At 45.7% G+C, this 21047-nt stretch overlaps 4 protein-coding genes across 9 annotated transcripts in view; 2 read left to right on the forward strand and 2 right to left on the reverse strand.

Moving 5' to 3' along the window:
- Positions 1–355: 355 nt before the first annotated feature.
- On the forward strand, positions 356–2177 carry LOC108123917 (loricrin). Its single transcript, XM_017239325.3, has 2 exons — positions 356–463; positions 765–2177. The coding sequence occupies exons 1-2, from the start codon at positions 458–460 to the stop codon at positions 2070–2072; spliced, it is 1314 nt and encodes a 437-aa protein (XP_017094814.2). The 5' UTR covers positions 356–457; the 3' UTR covers positions 2073–2177.
- Positions 2178–2703: 526 nt separating this feature from the next.
- Positions 2704–4145, reverse strand: ATPsyndelta (ATP synthase, delta subunit). Its single transcript, XM_017239326.3, has 4 exons — positions 4019–4145; positions 3623–3827; positions 3337–3548; positions 2704–2953 (listed from the first exon to the last, which is right to left on the reverse strand). The coding sequence occupies exons 2-4, from the start codon at positions 3819–3821 to the stop codon at positions 2891–2893; spliced, it is 474 nt and encodes a 157-aa protein (XP_017094815.2). The 5' UTR covers positions 3822–3827; positions 4019–4145; the 3' UTR covers positions 2704–2890.
- Positions 4146–4701: 556 nt separating this feature from the next.
- Positions 4702–21047, forward strand: part of Ypel (Yippee-like) — a 50413-nt gene continuing 34067 nt past the window's right edge. The window contains exons 1-3 of one of the 6 annotated variants that reach the window (XM_017239203.3): positions 4705–4932; positions 9064–9316; positions 9975–12401. In XM_017239203.3, coding sequence (XP_017094692.1) covers positions 10065–10409 — 345 coding nt within the window. In that variant the 5' untranslated portion in view covers positions 4705–4932; positions 9064–9316; positions 9975–10064 and the 3' untranslated portion in view covers positions 10410–12401. Of the gene's footprint in view, positions 4933–7228; positions 7427–9063; positions 9317–9825; positions 9912–9974; positions 12402–21047 lie in introns of those variants that run through there. The other 5 variants (XR_011444222.1, XR_006246335.2, XR_011444220.1 and 2 more) reach the window with 5 other exon arrangements.
- On the reverse strand, positions 12454–14162 carry COX4L (Cytochrome c oxidase subunit 4-like). Its single transcript, XM_017239202.3, has 2 exons — positions 14004–14162; positions 12454–13800 (listed from the first exon to the last, which is right to left on the reverse strand). The coding sequence occupies exon 2, from the start codon at positions 13767–13769 to the stop codon at positions 13227–13229; it is 543 nt and encodes a 180-aa protein (XP_017094691.2). The 5' UTR covers positions 13770–13800; positions 14004–14162; the 3' UTR covers positions 12454–13226.

Here is a 21047-nt window from a genome sequence, read left to right on the forward strand (position 1 = left end):
TAGCTGGCTTATCATTTTCATGCTAATTGTGGGAGCCTCTTTCGGAATTTCGGAAATGCAGCACCAGTCGAAGACCGAAAACTGGAAACAGCATTACCGCATAATCGAAAACGAAACCAAAAACCGAAATTCCGAAATCGCAAAAGAAGAACCTCGTCTGCGGATGGGCTAGGTGCGCCGCCCCATCCGAATCTTGGCCCGATCCGAACTGGCCACTGGCCAATGGTCTAAGTGAAAATGAATCGAAAGCTTATGCTGATGGGTCTGCGTTTGGGTGGTTTGGAAATCTTAATGAAACGCCTTTGTTCGCCCATGATCGCTTAATCGCTCTGCTTACATCGTATAAAAGACTAGCCCGCCGATCGATCGGACATCAGTCTCGTCTCTGCTCATCTCAGCACTCAAGGCGTTATCTCCGGGAATCGGTATCACCTCACCAAGTGGAATTGTAGTCAGCATGAAGGTGAGATATCCTTGGATATGGATTCGCTATCCACCTTTATATTTTTTTTTTCGAGTGACCAAAAGTGACAAAAATCAACAAAAAAAGTGAAAATATTCCAAAATTCAATCAAAACTTCTAAAAATCAATCTGAACTCTCCAAATCTGATACCCTGGATGCATAACTTCTGTTCATAAAGATCCTCAATCCTACAAGACATCAGAACCTTTCCTTAAAGAAATGTCCACCTTAGTTACATCATAGTCTAGGAAGGACTTCTTCTGAAAATGCTCCAACTCTAAATGTCTCATCTCCTTGCAGGTCTTCGTTTGCATGTGTGCTCTGTTCGCTGTGGCCAACGCTGGCTTCCTGGGTCTCCTCGGAGGCGGCGGTGGTGGTGGCGGCGGCGGCGGCGGTGGTGCCAACCTGAAGGGCGGATTCAGCCTGAGCGGCGGTGGTAACGGAGGAGGCGGTGGCAACGGAGGCGGCCACTACCAGGGCGGCGGCGGTGGCGGCTACCATGGCGGACACGGTCCCAGTGGCCCAGTCCAGGTCGTCAAGGTCATCCACCAGCAGGGTGGCGGTTACTCCGGTGGCTACTCCTCGGGAGGATACTCCGCTGGCGGCAGCTATGGCGGCGGCTACGGCTACGAGGCTGCTCCTCAGGTCTTCAAGGTGAAGGTCATCTCTGGCGGCAGCAGCGGTGGTCATGGACCCGCTCCCGGACCCGTCTACCTGCCACCCGTTGCTGGTCCCGCCCCATCCTCCGTGAAGGTGATCAAGGTCCTGCAGGAGTCCGCCCCTCTGGTCAGCGCTCCTCTGGTTGAGAGTGCTCCCCAGATCGTCAAGGTGGTGAACGTTGCTTCCGGCCCTGCTCCCGCACCTGCCTTCATCGGAGGCGGTGGCGCTTCTGTCGGTGGTGGAGCTGTTTCCCAGGTTATCAAGGTTGTCCACGAGAGCCAGGAAGGCGGTTTCTCCTCCGGTGGCGGATACTCTTCCGGTGCTGGATACGCTTCCGGTGCTGGCTACTCCGGCGGTGTCACCAAGGTGGTCCGCGTGATCCATGAGCACTCTGCCGCCCCAGTGGCTGCCGGTCCTGCCTACGCTCCCATCGATGTGCCCACCCCAGTGGCTGCCCCGGTGTCTTCCTACCTGCCCCCTGTCCAGGAAATCGCTGCTCCTGCTCCAGTCTATGCCCCCGCTCCAGTGGCTGCCCCTGCTCCAGTTTACGCCGCTCCTGCTCCAGCTCCCGTGTACGCTGCTCCTGCTCCAGCTCCAGTTTACTCTGCCCCAGCTCCAGCTCCCGTTTACTCCGCCCCAGCTCCCGCTCCAGTTTACTCCGCTCCAGCCCCAGCTCCCGTGTACTCCGCCCCAGCACCAGCTCCCGTTTACTCCGCCCCAGCTCCAGCTCCAATTTACTCGGCCCCAGCTCCGGCTCCAGTTTACTCCGCTCCTGCTCCGGCTCCCGTCTACTCCGCCCCAGCTCCAGCTCCAGTTTACGCCGCTCCAGCACCCGCGCCCGTCCTGAGCGTGCCTCACCCCGCTCCGGCGCCGGTCTTCGCCCCGGAGGAGCCCGTCCTGCCAGTGGGCCACGCCCCCGCCCAGACCTACGGTCCACCCGCCTACTAGAGAGGATCCTTCCTGCTACTACATCGAGCACCCTACCATTCCTACACAACGCCATGAGTTTAATTTAAGACATTTTTTTTCAACCACGCATTTTTTTGTTAGAAAATAAAAAAGAGAAATTCCAAAAAAAAAACGCTATACGTTTATTATAATTGGGGATGGCTATCAAAGAAATAGAAACCGTAAACTTGACCTTCGGAGAACAGGTTTCGGGTTTCCACACTGGGAAAAATAGCGGCGACTGATGGCTGCAGTCGTTATGCAATTTTCCATTAGGCCATTTATCGAATGCGTGTGGAAATTAGTGAATTTCCTACTATTATTAATTAATGTTACAAAATTTATTAGCGCCGGAGCGCAGCCAAGGGACGTGGCTGGCCAATTCATCTTGGGGCTTGGCCAGAATTTGCATAAGAAAGTTGGCGGGAGGAGCACATTCCAGCGCACAAAAGAAACGCATTGAAATATGATTAAAGGCTTAAGGCCAATGGATTAGCATAACGAGAGTCCCAGTCCCACAGGGCGAGGAAATATCACACATTTCTCTTCGACGAATGTTTAATCACTAAATTGGCAGCGAAACAGAAAAAAAAATTACAAAAAAACAATCGCAAACTGCGACGAGGCGTCGTTTGAAGTTGCTTGGTGATCACGGTCATTAATACGGATATTATGATTCGCTTTTTTATTGTTTCATAACGCCTTGCTTTTTAAGAGGATCGTTTATGTTTTATTTATTTCAGACACAAAACATCAGTTTGTGGATGTTGGTGGCGGTGTGTGTGGTTGGTGTTGCTATTGTTTGTTGTTGATTACGTCTATTCGGCAGCCTTGACTAACGCCTCGGCGACTTCCACGGCGATGGCAGCCTCAGCCTTGGCCTGCAACAGGGGAATAAGGATATTACATTAGTTGGAGTCTGACATTTTAAACAGAACTTGGCATTGACTATCTTGAATAGGACTTAACTCTTTCTTACTTAAAGTTAAAGTTATAGGCTTGTTAATCATTATGAAAAACTTAAAACAAACTTCCTTAGCCAAACTGATAGTATAGCTTGAGTTTTTGAATAAAGTGGGGCAAGGAAAGGGTTTCCTTCAAAAGAAGTCCATTAAGAAAAGCCTAAAACGCCTGTAATCTATCATAAAGTTGCCTACTTGAACATGTACGACATACAGAGCATAGATAAACTCCCACAGGATAGTCAACACTTTGCTCTTCTATACAACTACAAGAAGTTCTTGTAAAAAACACTAAATCGCACCTTATCGTCACCAGCGGAGCTCAACTGCGACTGGTACTTGGCAAGCAGCTGGCGAGCCTCGTTAATGTCAATATCCTCGACGGGGTGCGCCTCCTCGGCGAGCACCTGGACAGAGGAGTCATCGTTGACGGTGACAGAGCCGCTGGAGACGAAGAACTTGAGCAGCTTGCCGTCGTTTTCCACCACCTGGACCACTCCGGGCTTCAGGGTAGCTGGAAGACAAATCGTCGGGTGATATAACAAGATTGCGGGGAAAGAAAAGGCCCACGAAGGGGCAAATACTTACCGAGGGTGGGCACGTGCTTAGCCAGGATACCGAAGGAGCCAGAGAAGGATGGCACATCGATTTGGCGCACCACGGCGGCATCGTAGAAGGTCTTGTTGGCGGCAGCGAAGGTCAGCTTCATCTCATCGGAGTAGCTGCGGGACTGGACCATGCGGGCGCCACGGGTGGCCAACAAACGGGCAGTCTTGGAGAACGACATTATGCTCTGAAGAAGAATAGAGATTTGCAGCCGTTAGGTAGGAATATACCTTCATAACAACAAATAACCGAAATTATGTAACTTTGTAGGTTAGGCGGGTGGACTGGCGGATGGCTTCCAAGACCTGGATGATGAGGCTCTCGCTCGTACGCCACTTTATGAACCTGCAAAGTCGCTTTTTTAATCCAAGGCCTAACCTTTTTCTAGTTTTGAGTGATCTCGAACAAAAAAACACAGAAATCTTTTAGAATCTGTCGTAAGCGCCGCTGTTTTTGCCAAAATGCCAGTGTGGCCAAATTGTGGGTGGACAAACATCGATGGAAAAATCGATTTGTACTACATCGATATTTTTAATTCTTTTGGGATTTTAAATATGATTTTTTATCTGGAAGGCACTTAAAACACTTTATTCTTTATTGATTTGTTGAAATTAAAATTTTAAATTAAGATTTTACCTGTATCTCAATTCTTAATTTCAACACATTGGTATTTTTAGTATTTTCTCTTTCTGTCCAATTGGAATACTAGAGTTGTCAGGCCAATTGGAAAATGAAGGTAACAAGTCTTTCAAATAAGATATTTAGCCATAAATCAAAGTTTTCCTTAAAAATGGAAGACTTATAGTTATGTTGAGGTGGAACAATATTAATTATCAATATAAGACCAAAAAAACACAAAAAGGAATGTACAATATTCACCATCATAGTAAAGTATTTGAAAAATATGTGAGTTATCTGCGTAAAGGTTCATTTCTATTCCATTCCATAAGTTACCCCTGTGTTTTTCCTGCTTATTGTATATTTTTCTGTAAGCTTTTCATTTCCCGCGTACTTTTTCAAACTTATTGGGCCAAAACTCTGGCAGTATTTGCAAGAAGGCGATCGCCTGGTCTCACTGGCTGGCTGCAGAGGTACAACAACAAGAGTTGAAATAGAAAACAAACTGCAAGTGAAAAAATAGAGAAGCGCCAGAAGAGAAGAGCCATTGCCAATTTGCGTTTTCCGTTGGCCATAATCGTTGCATATTGCTTTTGGCCGTGCTAGTGCTGCAGAGTGTGTGAGCTGGTCCCAAGGAAAGGGATAAACGCTTCAAATAAGAATAAAACTAACATGTAAGTACATGCACCGTTATAATGTTTAAAAATCGCATCGCGTCACCCACACCATAAAAGCTGCCAAAAAACTGTACCCCAATGTATGTGTGCACTTGCTGATAGATTTTTTTTTTGCTATTTTGTTTTGTATACAAACGTTTGTGCGTGTGTTTGTGCATTTGGCGTCTTATTTGGGGCTCTGAGAAAAGATACTAAACAAATTGCGACTCCAAATCCTGCTCTGAAGTGCCCTGCTGCTGTTGCACACACACAGCTGACTTTGTTGTGAAAAAAAGGAGTGCAGAGGCGGCGTGGGGGCCACAGGATTTTCGCATTTTCTGCATACACACAGCAGCTGTAGTGCGCAGGTGTGTGTGTGTGTGTGCTGCCGCAGCTGTTTGTGTATTTTTGTTTACCTCTCGCTCTCCCTCTTTGGGGGCCTCGCTAGTCCTCTCTGCTTTTGTTGGCGTCGCAGTCCCCAGTAGCGTCACAACGCAATAAATTTCATGTTATTTTCTGATAAGAAAAACGACCACAATCGAATGTTGCTAATGCGGACTACATGTATGTACATTGTACGTGTACTATATACCGAAAAAATATAAGCCTGATCCCAGGCCCGATCCAGTGCTCTCTCACCTCTGCCTCTGCCGCTGCTGCCGCCTGCGCCGCTCTTCTGCCTCTTTCTATTGCATCAGCTGTTGGCTTTGTTTTGTTTTCGCCTATAGGCAGATAGACCGTTTTTTATCTGGCCGCTGTTAATCAGCGTTCTATTTTATTTATATTTTCGCTTCCTCCAAGACGCGCAAAAACAAACGCCAAACAAGTGGGGAGAGCGGCCAGAGACAAGTTTTTAAAGAGCAACGCCATTGACCCCCCCGATGTGGCGCAAGGGAGACGGCAACATGCCAGAGTGAGTGAGAACCAGAGGGAGAAACGAACAGAAACGAAAGAAACCCAAACAACAACAAAGAACAGCTGTGGGGGAGGGTGGCCAAGACGGGGGCAACACCAGTCGGTCGTTGCTACCAGCTACCAGCTACCAGCGAGCTCTCTTCCTCTTCTTTAGCTCCATCATCTTCTGTAGCTCTTCTCTTGTGATTCTTTCGCACATGTTTTGTTTTTGTTGCGCTTCCCCCCATCCCTTCTTAGAAGTCAAACGAGAGATACCCTTTTGACTCACGATGGGGCCACCCTGCTTTCTATAATGCAGTGATCCACCCCAGAAATGCCTTTCGAAGAAGACCGCGAGAGAAAACGACGCAAAAGTTCTTAGCCGTGTTGACTTTTTGGCTAAAAGCGACGTCGCCGTCGCAGTCGCAGTCGACGCTCATCGCAGACGCAGAATAAACAGTAAACAATAAACAGTATCAGCCGCCAACGATTGCTCAGTGATTGCGCCCCAAGAAATTATGGCGATTATTGCCGACTCGACACAATCACAATAGTCCTGCACAAAGAGAGCTGATACAGCGGGCTATTCTTGGCTTTAATTAACTAATTTTGTTTGCAATCTGTTGCAAGCGGGGTGTACTTTCAACACGCGACGCCCGTCACTTTGTCTCGCCATCGCTGACGCTGATGCAGTCGCTGCCGCAGTCGCAGTCGCAGCTGACACACTATCGCGGTACATGAGTTACCTGGCGGAGTTACCGTTACCCGGCTGCTGTTGCTTTTACCACGGCAGCACAGTGGCGGCCAACACATTGGAGCCTCCGGAGGAGATAAACGAAATCCGGTGATTAGAGCCAGTTAGACACTGTTTCTATAATTTGGCCAGCTGTTTGCCATTAAAAAGTCGTGTATGTTTCACTGCCACAAATAAGCAATACAGCTTTTGTGAATAGAAGCATGTGTGGACATGTTTTTGAGCTGTTGCCACTTTCCTGCCCAACACTGTCCCCCACGCACATACTAGGCTGGTCTGGCAATAGCCGTTTTGTTGGTGAGGTCGGGCGGGGGGTGGGATAAACAAGAATATTGTTAACATTTCTAACGGCAACTGCGGTTACCGTTTCTATCTGCCCTGTCATCTGTCTCTCTCTCGGCCTGCGTCTTGATTGCAATCGCAAATTGCACGTAATTTGTTTGTTCATTGAGCACGCATTGTGCGTTGTTGCTCCAATTGTTGCACATTTTTGTTTGCCACTCGTTGCCATTCAGCCGTTTTGCATTTCATATTTGTCCTTTATCCGCTGGCGGCGCTGCCACCTGCTGCGTCTCTGCCTCAGTCGCTGCTCTGCCGTCGCCGCCGCCATGGGGCCAACGCTATGCCGGCAGAAAAAACGGCAAGGCAGCGTCATTCGCTTTTCAAGTTTCGCGCTGCGCGCTTTGCTTTCCGACTTGTCGTGTGTGGAGAACTCGACAAAAAATCAAAAGTCTGGCAGAAATAGTGCTGGGCGCTAAAAAACAAGCCCAAAAGGTGCAAAAAATCTAATAGAAATCCAATTCGCACGCAGAATAATTGTCAGAACGAGAAAGAGAGAGAGGGAGAGAGACGAGAAGTCCCCAAGTGAGTGACAAAGAACTTTGCAGGCTCCCCTGTCTCTGTCTCCCCGCTGGCTCTCCCCTTTTTTTTGTTTTTGTGGTTCAGTGAACTGTTGTTGTTTTGCTTCGGTTTTCTAAAGCTACTGTTGCTACTATGATAAAAAAAAAAGTTAATTAATTAATTAATTAAGTTGCCCGGCAGATTTTCTAATTGAAATGCAAATGAATTCTGGCGACACGCCCCCCGCGGCTGCAAAAGGCGGGGGCGGAATTCGATCTCTTTGTTGTCTGGGGCCAAGTGCATTTCCCTTTTATGCACTCTCGCTCTCTGCCACTCTCCTTCCCCCATCCCCCCAGCTCACGTTTGGCGCTCTTTGTTCTGCCGAGGCGCTCCTTTTGGGTTTGGTGTTCTTTGTGCTGAAGTCGCCGGCGCAAGCAGAGCAGCTGGCGTTGGCGTTGGTGTTGACTTCGGCCTCGGCTTTGGCGCTGTTGGCCAATTTGCATTCGGAGATTGAGCAGAAGGCGCTGATGACGGGGCAGTGGCGCAGTTGGCAGGAGAGGACATGCCTCATCCCCCCCCAACAAAATTCCAAAGAGACGTCTCTGGCATGCCCCTAATTACAAGGGGCATTTGTGCTTCTGGCGGATTCATTACCCTTCTGCCTTCTTCACAAAAAACAAAGCACAGGACTCCCCACTCCCCACTCTCCCCTCCCCGAATGAATTCGTTTAATCGGCCATTGTCTGCCTTGACTTCCTCGCACCGAGAACCTTTCGCCTTAAGCTCCCCTGCTTATCAATTGGTAAACATCATCAATCGGGTAAGGCCGCCAATGAATAACAATCAACAGCTTCGCCAGGAGTCACAGAGCCACAGAGAAGCACACAAAAGGCACTCGGAGAACACGACTCACGATTGGAATGAATAAAAGATTGGGGACTGGCATTATTCATGGGCATCCCGACATACTTGTCCCATTTAGCAGAGCCCCACCTGGGTATCTCGCCCGAAAAAGCGGGTACCACACTTACTCAGACCCGGACTGGGTTGTTTACGGCAAGCGGCCATTAATCGTTTAGCACCCGGGATGGCGCTAATAGGAAGAGAGTTCTCCACAGTCGATCCCCCTGCCAGGTGAGAGGTGCAGCTGCCAAACTGAGTGCGTGAGTGCAACAAATATCTATTAGTGCAGGGTATCCCAACTGGCTAAGGGTGGTATGGACCAGAGACGAGGCCTCTTGTGAGTCTGGGTCTTCTACTCCCAAGCGTTGTGGCTCCCAAGAACAAACCTCCATTAAAAAGCTTTCATCTTTTACAGGGTACTACCTGGTCTAGTCAATCCCACTACGGCTTTTCGCCTATTCTCGTTGCGCTTTGTTTGTTTCGGGGGCGGGGATGGGGGCGGGCAATTATCCCTTGTGTGCTCCGTGCTGGTGGGTCTGGGCCTGGGTCTGGGTCTGTGGGTGTGTTGGTTACCAACGACTGGAATTACCAACGGCAAAAAGATTGCAAATGGAAATCAATAATGGAAATGCCCCGGCCATATCTAGCTTTTCCACCCAGCCTAGCCCGCTGGCCCGCTGCTCCTTGGCTTGGATTCTCTGGTTTGCATAACAGACATCGCATGCATTAATAATTCGCCTTTTGTTTTCTACTTGCAGTTTTCTCTTTGGCTGTCTGGAAATCTGATATAGCCGTGGATCTGAATCGGAATCAGATACAGATACAGATACGGATACATAACTGCAGCCGGGGGACAGCCGGGGGAAAAGAGGAGTCGACTGAGTTCTCGGAAATAATCATTCAATGACAGCAGCCGTGCCAGCTTTCACCGCCGCCCCCAGTTAACGAACGAGAGTGAACCCAGGAGAGTCCGTAGAGCCGCAGAGGGAGAAGGTTGTGGTCCTGGTCAAGGTAAGTGGCCTATAAATAAGCTAACAGAAGCCGCAGCTCCAACTTGGCTAGCTCGAATTAATTGGCGTCAAAATAAGCGAAAACTTTGTTTGGCAACTGGAACGAAAAAAAAAAACCAAGAAAACCAGAAAACTAGTTCAAGGATCAGTATCGATTTCTATGAATTTAACCAAAACTAAAACCAAAAGTAGGTAGAGCTGGCTTCCAGCGAGTCTTTATTAATATTCTACTAACAAACCAAGAAGCTACTGGCTTTCTTTCTCAAAATTACCAATTGGGGATCTTTGGCTGGGTTCTTGGTAGTTGGAAAGATGAGATCCTATAAGGCCAACAATCGGGCAGACTGGCAGACAGACTGGCGGACAGACTTGAAAGTGATTCAAGACTAAAGAATCTACTATATAAACATATATTGTGGGGGGGTAAGTGTTGTTTAGAGAGCGATAGACCTACGGACACCCAGACACCTGAGATAGAAACATTATTAGAGAATGTTAGAAATGTTAGAGCATACAAGTTGCTACTATTTCCTTGAACTCACAAATATACACAAAATTGAAATGCTTTTTCAATCAAAACCAGAGTTAGTCACCGAGTTGAGTTATTTTTAAGTATAAAAAGAATCACGACTAAGCTATTTCTCCTCCTCAAATGACAGTTAAGAGGACCACCATAAGGAGAGACAGGAAAAAGGAAGAGGAAGGCCGACTACTAGCTACTATCCTGCTGCCTGGGACTCACCTCCATTATGGTGAAGACGTTCCAGGCCTACCTACCGTCCACGAACCGGACCTACTCATGTGTTCACTGCCGCGCCCACCTCGCCTCCCACGACGAGCTCATCTCGAAGTCGTTCCAGGGCAGCCAGGGACCAGCCTACCTCTTCAACTCGGTGGTGAATGTCGCCTGCGGCCAGACGGAGGAGCGGGTGCTGCTCACCGGGCTGCACGCCGTGGCGGACATCTACTGCGAGTGCTGCAAGACGCCGCTGGGGTGGAAGTACGAGCACGCCTACGAGTCCAGCCAGAAGTACAAGGAGGGCAAGTTCATCATCGAGCTGGCGCACATGATAAAGGAGAACGGCTGGGACTGAAAGACGGTGGCTGGTTCGGTTGAATGGCTCGGTTGAAATCACCAAGGACGACAGCAGCGGGAAAGCAGCGAGTTCACATACCAGAAACAGAAAATCAAACAGTACGAAACCACACACACGCATGGCCAGGCAGATCGGATCAGACACAGAGTGTACCAAATGGCTAAAGTCTGGGATTGGAATCGGGATCGGAAGCTGGAACTGGAACTGGATCAGTGACTGGCCAGGAGCAGCGGGAGCAGCCGGAGCGGGTTTAGCGATCGAGTCTTAGGGTACCACATTATAAAATATGCTATTTGATAGGGCATAACTGGTCGCATCTAAAGAACATCCAATCAGACAGACACATACATACCACACACACACACATACATACTATACATACTTACAGCTCGATGGGGGAAGCTGGGGAAGAAGGATCTCTGCGCCGGACGCCATCTATCAGCCAGGCTTGATAGGATTCTCATGCTTTCATTTGGGTTCATTGGGATTTTGTTTATTTTATTTTTTTTTTTTGTATCATCCTGTGTTTAGTTTGGGCCTGTATCGTTCGCAAGTTGAATCAGTTAGGTGTTCTGCCCGAAACTCACATACGAAACTCAAAAAAAAATAAAACAAAAAACTTGCACTGCCAGTAAACAAGAGAAGTGTTTAGAAAAAAACTGCAGGAATCATTTCAAACATCCATTCAGAGGGCATGCGAAGCACACACCATACACACCCATATCCATACCCATACCCATACCCATTCTCACTGTAGTAGTTATTTAATACTATAATTAAAATTAATTATTTAATGCTGTTTAGCTTGAAGAAAACGAAAAACAAGCCCGGAAAAGCGAGATAAACTTAAATAACAAATTCTAATACTGTGGCGATGGGCAGGCCGAGCTATAAGGACGTCTAGGTGCGCGTCCTGGTTGCCACTCGGCGGTGGCCCAGGGGACCGAGAGTCCAAGGCATGGGGGCCTGAGTGCGGGCGGGATATGAAAGAAATTATATAAAATACAAGCATATGATGTGCGATGATCTTTAAGGAGAATAAAACCCAAGAATATATATATACAAAACACAGTATATATGTAGATTTATATATATGTGAGAGAGATGCGTATTTATGTCGCAAATATCGTACATTAATCAAATCTAATGAGCAGGAGGAGTATTTAGATAAAAAGGACTGGCAGGGGGAGTGCTGGCATGTTTTTAAAGCAAACGGATTATGAAAATATGTAAATGCAAAAAATAACTGCCAAGAACTATTCAAGTTAAATGATGTTCTCTAAGTAGTTATATAAATGTATCTGAGGAATATATATTTTGAGGTAGCATTAAAGTAAATTAAAACCCACACAAAACTGAACCAGATGCAAATAAAAACCGAAACACGAAAGAGTTCAATACTAAAAAACTAAAAATTACAAAAAAAAAACTACAATAATAAAATCGAGTTGTCGAAAATGTGAAATGTTTTGTTTAAGTTCTACTACCAGTGACTACCGCTTAGTTTGTTGTATTTAGTATCTCCAATTAATTGGCCGTACTTAAACTCGATATAGCTCTGTGTATCTTTCCACTTAAGAACCTAGTTTTTGGAGAAGCTTTGAGCTTTGTTCGAGACCATTTAGGCATTGACTACTGTACTCCATGCATGTGATGCACCAATAACGAAACACAAATTTTGAAACGATGGAATTCATACATGATACATGATAAATGAACTCAACCGATGTTAGTATTTACATAACCACTGTACATGATATCCATACTATACATACTCTCTCATGAGACATACATACATATGTTACATACTAAACGAGACCACCTTTACATCAAAAACACATCCGATCAAGTACAGTCAGCATCGCATACGCATGCAGCCGATTCAAAAGATATATATATTATATTGTATACACATACAAGATCGTACATACACTCTATGTATTAACAAAATCTCAATTCAAGATTGCAATAAAGCGCATTTTTAGCTCACTCCTGGATGGAAGATTCTTTTAGATTTCAGATATAGAAGACACTTGGTGGATTCGATTCTTATAATCGCTTTTATTCTCGCAGCACGATTCGAGCTTCTTTACAAAAAACAAGGAAGATAGCCGAATCGCCTGCGAGTCTGTTACATTATTCTAATCATTGTAAGGGTGATGAGAGACGTTAGCTATATATGCGTACAGAGTTGGAAGTAAAGGGTAACAGGTAACCCAGGTGTTAGGCGTGTGCTATGCAACAATTCATGTCCAGGGAACAGAAAATGAATCATAACATTGGGGGCTACAATATGATTAGCGAGGTATTTACATAGGTTTGTAGCTTGTATAGGCTCAGGTGTATTACTGTAGAGGTATACTTTCAAATTCTGCATGTCCTAATTGTGCTACGGTTAGTGGTATATTGTGGGCTTTAGTTACATTTGTTTGGCCGAATAGTGTTATGAGGGAGGGGTGTGTAGTCAGTTTCACGGAATAGTCTAGTCTTAGTTAAGTTAGTATAGGCAAATAAAGTGTATCATCGAGTATCGAGTATCCAGTATGGTTTAGTTTTGGCAGTTAAGTTTATGATAGAACAGGTAACGATGCTTGGCAATCGATAATGCTGTTGATAGTTTCAAGGTAGTGGGCGAGTGGTGTTAAGTGGGGTTAAAGAACACAACAATTGCAGCTTGTGTTGTTGTTTTTGAAGTTGTAGTTGAAGTTGAAGTTGTAGCTTTAGTTGTTGATGCCAAACCTAACGGCAATTCAATAATCATCCTTGGCATCACCAGCATTTTGTGTCTAGTCTGTGGTTTGGAGATGGTCCTCCTTACTTCCACTGGTTGCGCTCGTAGCACCACTTGGAAGACAGCCCGAGGATCGGGTTGATTTGTAGCTGGATGATTCGGCGCAGCTGGGCGGCGCGGTGCTCCTCGTCGTATGTGTCCGGCGGGTCGTTGTACATATTCAGCTTGCTCATTACGGACAGAGCACAGCCGATCGCCAACGCCCAAAGCCCAACGCCCAGGACCAGCTTCCAGTCCGGCGAGAACTTCTGGAACTCGGCGTAGGTCTGACAGAAGCTATGGCGGTAGAGCACCTTCTTCTCGCACAACGACAGCTTCTTCCAATCGCCCAGCTCCTTCTCCCGGAGGGCGCACACCTCCGGGGTGACCTCGCGGTAGCGAATGGCCGGGAAGGGGCAGTCCTGGCTGTCGAAGTAGATGGAGCGTCCGTTGATGCCGTATCCGACCACCTCGCGGTCGCCGCTCATCAAGCGGGTCTGGTCCCCGCTGGCGTAACGTAGGCCCATCGCCACGCAGGGGTCCAGGTGCATCGGTCTAGCACGCGGAAGCATCCGCAGTGCAGACATCTCGGACGCGCCGCACCTGGCGAGATTTAATCTAAAAATAGAAATTCGAATTATTATTATTTTGAATTTTAAATTCAATTATTATTTTTTTTTTAATTTTAAATTAAATTTTTTTTTTTTGAATTTTAAATTTAATTTTTTTTTATTGAATTTTAAATTCAATTATTTTTTTCACTTTTATATATTTTTGTTTTCACTTTTTTCGAATATTTAATATTATTAAATTTAACTCACTTTTTCGAGACCTTTTTGAATTTTGAATATTTATTTTATTTTCCTAATATGCCGTCCGAACTGTTGCCTGTCTCGGAGGCAAATGAAAGTTATGGGGCTCCGGGCTCCGCTTTTATAGCCTGGAGAGAAGCGGTGCCTACTACGTTTACATTCGTAAACTTTTCTTTAATTCCCTGCTAATTCCCTTGCCAACTAGATCGATTCGAAAAGGTGATGAAAATTCCCCAATTAAAGTGACAGGTGGAGTAGAAATAGTTCCTATTCCAACTGGACTGCTCCTCCTGCCAAACAATCAGTGTCCATTAAAGCCATTACACTGATTGCCTTCTTTGTGAGCAGCCAGGATGGGAGCAGGACACGAAAAAGTGTCAAGGATGGAGGGGAGGAGGTGATGGAGAAAAAACCCCTTTGAGCCAATTCTGACATAGGTCGATTTAATTTGAAGAGATTGTAAAGTCAGGACGGAATGGAGGGATCTGTCACACGGCCCACCAAGCCCAGGGCGGGAGGGAGGACCATTGTCTTGTCCCTTTTCCTTTCAGCCCGAATGAGGAGGGAGGGGGATTCAGGCATTCAGTCACCCGCAAATGATTTCGTCGGAGGTGTTGAAGGGGAATCCCTTACTGGGAAAGGAGCCCCTTTCCGGGAAGAGCCGGGACTTGTGTTTGATATTTTCGTGAACCAATTGTGAAGCTGTCAGCAGTTTTATTATTTTCCATTTTTTGTTCGGAATTAAATTCTGACGTCTTGATTGCTGGCCCCGAAACGGGATGGAAATTGAAATTGAGGATTAGGAAGCGCATTAGGAAGGGGATTGTTTGGGCAATCACCTAAGAAGTTTAGACATTAAATTTGGAGCTTGTTCCATTTTTCCTAATGGGGTCCCTTAAGAAAGAGGATTTCCCCTATAGGGTTCACTGCGATGGCTATATCTTCCCCAATTCTTATCCGATTCTCAAGCAGAGTACCTTAAACGATTTCTATATCGATTTGCTACCATTCTGCATCTAAATCCTGAGACAAAATATTTTTTAGATTTTTTGTCCATTTTTCCTGATGGGGTCCTTTAAAAATGAGGATTTCCCCTATAGGGTTCACTGCGATGGCTATATCTTCCCCAATTCTCATCCGATTCTCAAGCGGAGTACCATAAACGATTTCTATATCGATTTGCTACCATTCTGCATCAAAATCCTGAGACAAAATATTTTTTCGATTTTTTGTCCATTTTTCCTGATGGGGTCCTTTAAAAATGAGGATTTCCCCTATAGGGTCCACTGCGATGGCTATATCTTCCCCAATTCTCATCCGATTCTCAAGCGGAGTACCTTAAACGATTTCTATATCGATTTGCTACCATTCTGCATCAAAATCCTGAGACAAAATATTTTTTAGATTTTTTCTCCATTTTTCCTGATGGGGTCCTTTAAAAATGAGGATTTCCCCTATAGGGTCCACTGCGATGGCTATATCTTCCCCAATTCTCATCCGATTCTCAAGCGGAGTACCTTAAACGATTTCTATATCGATTTGCTACCATTCTGCATCAAAATCCTGAGACAAAATATTTTTTCGATTTTTTGTCCATTTTTCCTGATGGGGTCCTTTAAAAATGAGGATTTCCCCTATAGGGTCCACTGCGATGGCTATATCTTCCCCAATTCTCATCCGATTCTCAAGCGGAGTACCTTAAACGATTTCTATATCGATTTGCTACCATTCTGCATCTAAATCCTGAGACAAAATATTTTTTCGATTTTTTGTCCATTTTTCCTGATGGGGTCCTTTAAAAATGAGGATTTCCCCTATAGGGTCCACTGCGATGGCTATATCTTCCCCAATTCTCATCCGATTCTCAAGCGGAGTACCTTAAACGATTTCTATATCGATTTGCTACCATTCTGCATCAAAATCCTGAGACAAAATATTTTTTAGATTTTTTCTCCATTTTTCCTGATGGGGTCCTTTAAAAATGAGGATTTCCCCTATAGGGTCCACTGCGATGGCTATATCTTCCCCAATTCTCATCCGATTCTCAAGCGGAGTACCTTAAACGATTTCTATATCGATTTGCTACCATTCTGCATCAAAATCCTGAGACAAAATATTTTTTAGATTTTTTCTCCATTTTTCCTGATGGGGTCCTTTAAAAATGAGGATTTCCCCTATAGGGTCCACTGCGATGGCTATATCTTCCCCAATTCTTATCCGATTCTCAAGCGGAGTACCTTAAACGATTTCTATATCGATTTGCTACCATTCTGCATCAAAATCCTGAGACAAAATATTTTTTAGATATTTTGTCCATTTTTCCTGATGGGGTCCTTTAAAAATGAGGATTTCCCCTATAGGGTCCACTGCGATGGCTATATCTTCCCCAATTCTCATCCGATTCTCAAGCGGAGTTCTCCATTTTTCCTGATGGGTCCCCTTGAAAAAGCAACGTTTCAATGTGGAACTCTCCCGACCAGACATCATCCTCATAAATGATGCAAGGGGCAGCTAGGAGGTGAAAAGAAGTACAGCCCCAGAAGGGCCCATTTCGGGGCTTGTAAGCATTTAATTAATATTGAAAGCCACACATAAAAGGCTTAAATGCCCAGATCCCACAACAACTGCAGATGCACTTGGCGACAAACACAGTTAGAGATACAGATACATTTACAGTTACAGTTAGAGGGGTGGAGATAGAGATACAACTGTGCAGGATACACACTCAATCTATGGAGTAGCTGACTTGCAGCAATCATTTTTTTCCATGGCACCATGTCAACGGCAACACACATAAACTGCCCGACAGACTGGCAGAGTGATTCCACAGGGACAAGTGCACTGAGAGAAATAGTAACTAATAACAAGGATATATACTCTGCAAGGTACTAGTTTGAGGAAAGATGTCTTCAGCCTTTAATATTAGCCTCCTTCTATATAATTTTAAATGGAAAATATTGGCACAGTTTTGGGTGCAGTGTCCTGGGTTGGTGATGCATGAAAGCCAGGAATCGAGGTTGGAATGCAAGTCAGAAGTTTGCTGGGACCTTGTCCTGTCATCACTTCGCCAGCCTAATGGGCGCGCCACTGCTCGCCGAGTGTTCGGTTCAGTTTAGTGCAGTTAGTTGACAGCCAGCAAGTCCTCCTCCAGGGCCTCCTCCTCCGGGGGCCTACTCTGTCATATGCACTGGCCCATCATCCATCGCTCTCCTCTAGTTTTCGGGAAACGGAAAAACGACCTCCCACAGTGGCTCAATCATCGGTGATGTGCCCCAACCATTGGCTTCAGTTCTGTTTCCTTTTGAGAGCCCACCGCGTGCCCCTTGCCGCCCCCCTCTTGGCCACTTTAGATGCGCTTTTGGCCCCGTTCGCACTTTTCGCATTCCTCAGCAGATCCGTGGCCTGGAGGTATTCCAATTGTGAAGCGGTTTCGGATTGGATTCTATCTGGGGGGATAGTCCTCTCGATGATCCATCAGCCCGAGGGGAATTCTAATTGAGAATTTTAAGTGTTGGAGGGCTTCTTTAAAGTAAGAGTCTTTAAAGTGCTGGATGCTAGTTAGTCATACTGGGCGTATGAGCGATTTTTAGAAGCAAGTAGCCGGCAGATCGCAGAGTGCACTTTTCGCCCGGGGAGCACACAGGACACAGGCGACAGGAAGCTCTTACAAATTCCTTTCGCCTTTGGGCCTCCAGTGTGAAAAAGCGCATTGCGGCAGGGTCTGGCAAAGTGCCTGAGTGCCTGGGCAGCTCCCGGTTGCCCGGCAAGTGCCATAAAGTGACAAATCCATCAGCGGTTCGGAAGTGAAGCGAGGCGAGTCGTGGGCATTGAGCCAATCACTCGCCACATTAACCGGCCTCGTAAAAAGCAGCCAGGACGTCTTTGATTTGAAGTATTTTATTTGAGAGTTTCTCCCCCCTAACCTAACCTATTGAACAAAGCACTGTTTCCTATGCATTTCCGACAGCTTGAATTTAAAATGTTGGTAGCAAACATTGAATAAGTGATGGAAATGCTCTCCCCTCGCATCCAGCTCGAAACTAAATAAATATTTTCGTTGTTTGCATTTTATTTGCCCGACCACTGCAGTTGAAAGCCAATATTAATGTTCAATATGTGCATCGGCGAGGATGCGTTGCTTTTTTTGCAAACTAAATTGAGTGTAAACTTCCGTGCCTTACGGCGGGCGCATTATTTGTTCATGCAGAACCCACATGCGTACATATATGCGGATTTATATTCAAATCCGGAGATTTAATTCGAGAGTGATGAGCCGAGAACCCATTCCAGCTCCCGTTAAGGGGCAGTGCTTCTGAATCATAATCCTGATTGGAATTAGCCTCCTCTTCGCATTCATTTTAAAGCCGAATATTAAAATCTCCGCAACTTAAAAATATATATATAGTACTACGTGTATAGGTTGTCCTGCGTTATGGCCCGGCCATAAGCCGTTTATGCCCTTGATTTATTATGGTCCCACAAATCACCAACGTGTTGCCACCCCCCGCCGCCACCTTCCGGCCACGCCCCCCCGCAGATCCAGTGCGGCGTGCATTTTTAATGCTTTCCGAGGCAACAGAAAAAATCAAGAAATAAAGATATTTGCATTGTGCCCGGGGGTCCTCAAAGGAAGACATCGTTCGATTCGGCGGCGGGCACTTGAAGTGGAGTCCCAAAACCCACACACGTGGAAGGGGGAAGGGGGGAGGGGGAGAGGGTACCGAGCCTGCCACAAAAGTGATGATGACAGGGGCAAATGGAAGTTCCATGTATTATTATTACTTGCCGTGTTAGCTTTCGTTCTTCTTGAGGTTTTTTGGTTTTTATTATTATTTTTTTTACCTCTGCCTTAATGGAAGTGTGGAATACACCTTTCCATCTCTCCAAGGGGGTGGCGGGGGGCTGCCATGTAACCGCCAACCCCTCCACACCAGCCCCCTTCAGGTGGATAACAATTTTGATAAACCAATTTGGGGAAAATTGATTTTTATTTTGTTTGCCAATTGTCGAGGAAATAAAACAAATTAGTTACATAAATATTTAGTTATATTTTTTAAAAACTTCCCAGTTTAAAAATAATCCATTACGAACGCATCTTCGTCCTGATTTCGTCCTGAAAACAGATTCCAGGCTCTCAGTAATCAATATGATCGAAATATAATTTCTGGTTCAATTTTCCCGGTGATTTTTCGCTCGTTCAGGGACCTTGTGGCAAATTCTGTTGGCAGGGGGGCCAACTACTTGCCACACACAGGGAGGGGCGGGGGAAAAGGACACCGGAGAAAGTAGGAGCGCTGATGCGAAAAGTGCTGAAAATGAAATCGTGTACGCATCGAGAGCATAAAACGTGCATAAAAATCTGTCATTTACATTGGTAAAGGCGTGAAAAATTGGCAAAGTCCTCCCTTTGGCTTCCTTACCCCCCTCCCGCCCTCGTTATGCCACACTTTTCGCCGACTTTTCCCTTTCGTTTGTGCCCTCCTCCTCGGCTTTTCCCACTTTTTCCCCACTTTGTGCTTGCTCCCATGGCGAAAAGTTGGAAAAGCGAAAAGCGCTGACGAGAACTCGGTTTGCCTTTGGCTCTGAGGGTTCCCTCCGCAAGATTTCCACTTTTCCCGCGTCCTGCCCCCCACTTTCTCACTTCTCCGCTCACCTTTTACTCCAGTTTCGGGCTTTATGAGAAATTCACAATAACCCCTCTGAAACTCGAACTCGAACTGGGAACGGAACTTGTTTGTTAAGCAGCCCACATATACATATATTTATTTTTTTTCGAGAGGTATGGGCAGTTAGGGGAGGTCAGAGGTCATTGCGAGAAGTTAACCCGTTAGTAGCATGCTTTAAAAATAGTTGAAACAATGTAAAATCGAGTCTAGGATTCAGATTCATTTCGAATTAAAGACTTCTCCCTGGGAGCCATGAGCCTGATGTTTATTAATTAGCTGGAAAATTCCTAATATCAAATTAAATTAACTGGCGCCCTGCCACTTTGTGCCAATCAGGCAGGCAACAAGCCCCGTCCTGTGGCAAGTGAAAATATTTTAATTGAAATGCCATTGCGTATACGCAACGTTGCCACTGCCACAATCCCAATCCCATCATCATCATCATCATCATCATCATCGTCATCATCATTAAAAATGTAAGCTCTGCGGGGTTCCTGGATTAGTTTAGAGTTGAAAGTGGGCACTCAAAACTCAGTAATCAAGTGAGCATCACAAATAATTATGCGTCATAAAAAGTGGTGGGAAAACTCGACGGCAGGACTCGACGAGGACGAGGAAATGGAGAGAACAGCAAGATAAGAAAAGTTGACAAATCAACATGGCATTAATTTCTCCAAAAATAAACCCAAATGAGTCGGATGGCGTCTTTTTTCCTGCCTGTTGGCAGTAAAGCAATTACATTTAATTATCAAAGCGTTATGCAAATTCTGTCTGGCTGTTAAATAACAAAAATAACGCACCCTCCAGCAGCCAGCATCCAGCAGCCGGGCTCCCAGGCCCCAAAATTAAAAAGAAATCAAATGCGGTGGAGTTTCAGTTTCTCGGGTGTGCCAGGGAAACATTTTGCTCGGAAATGGAGAAATCTGTTTGAGGTTGCTCCCCTTTGGTCATATAGCATGACAGTCGGTAGTCGGCAGCCTGTTTCTGTATTTCTGTTTTTTTTTTTTGTTCTGCCGAAAGGACCACACGGACACTGTTGCCCGAAGCAGATGAAACCGCAGAGCGGGAGGGATAAGTAACAGATGGGCCAAGGATATTTTTGGATTTTCTGAGCTTCAGCAGAAAAACTTTTCTCAACCAGGAGGAATTCCATGCTGAGTTTTTCAGAATTTTACTTCTGAATTCTTGATATAGTTTGAAATGTATGATATGTAATTAAAATGAAACATAATTCGGATATTTAAAGCGCTACATCCCCACGTGTGTTATCCTCTGCATTCATCATCGTGCTTTGCCCCAGGCTGGCCCACATGGCGTATGCTTAATATTGTTGCCACTTTGACAACTTGACTGTCTACCCAGAGGATATCTGTCTGTCTCTGTGTGC

The sequence above is a fragment of the Drosophila bipectinata genome, chromosome XR (genome assembly GCF_030179905.1).
Source record: "Drosophila bipectinata strain 14024-0381.07 chromosome XR, DbipHiC1v2, whole genome shotgun sequence".
Lineage (NCBI taxonomy): Eukaryota > Metazoa > Arthropoda > Insecta > Diptera > Drosophilidae > Drosophila > Drosophila bipectinata.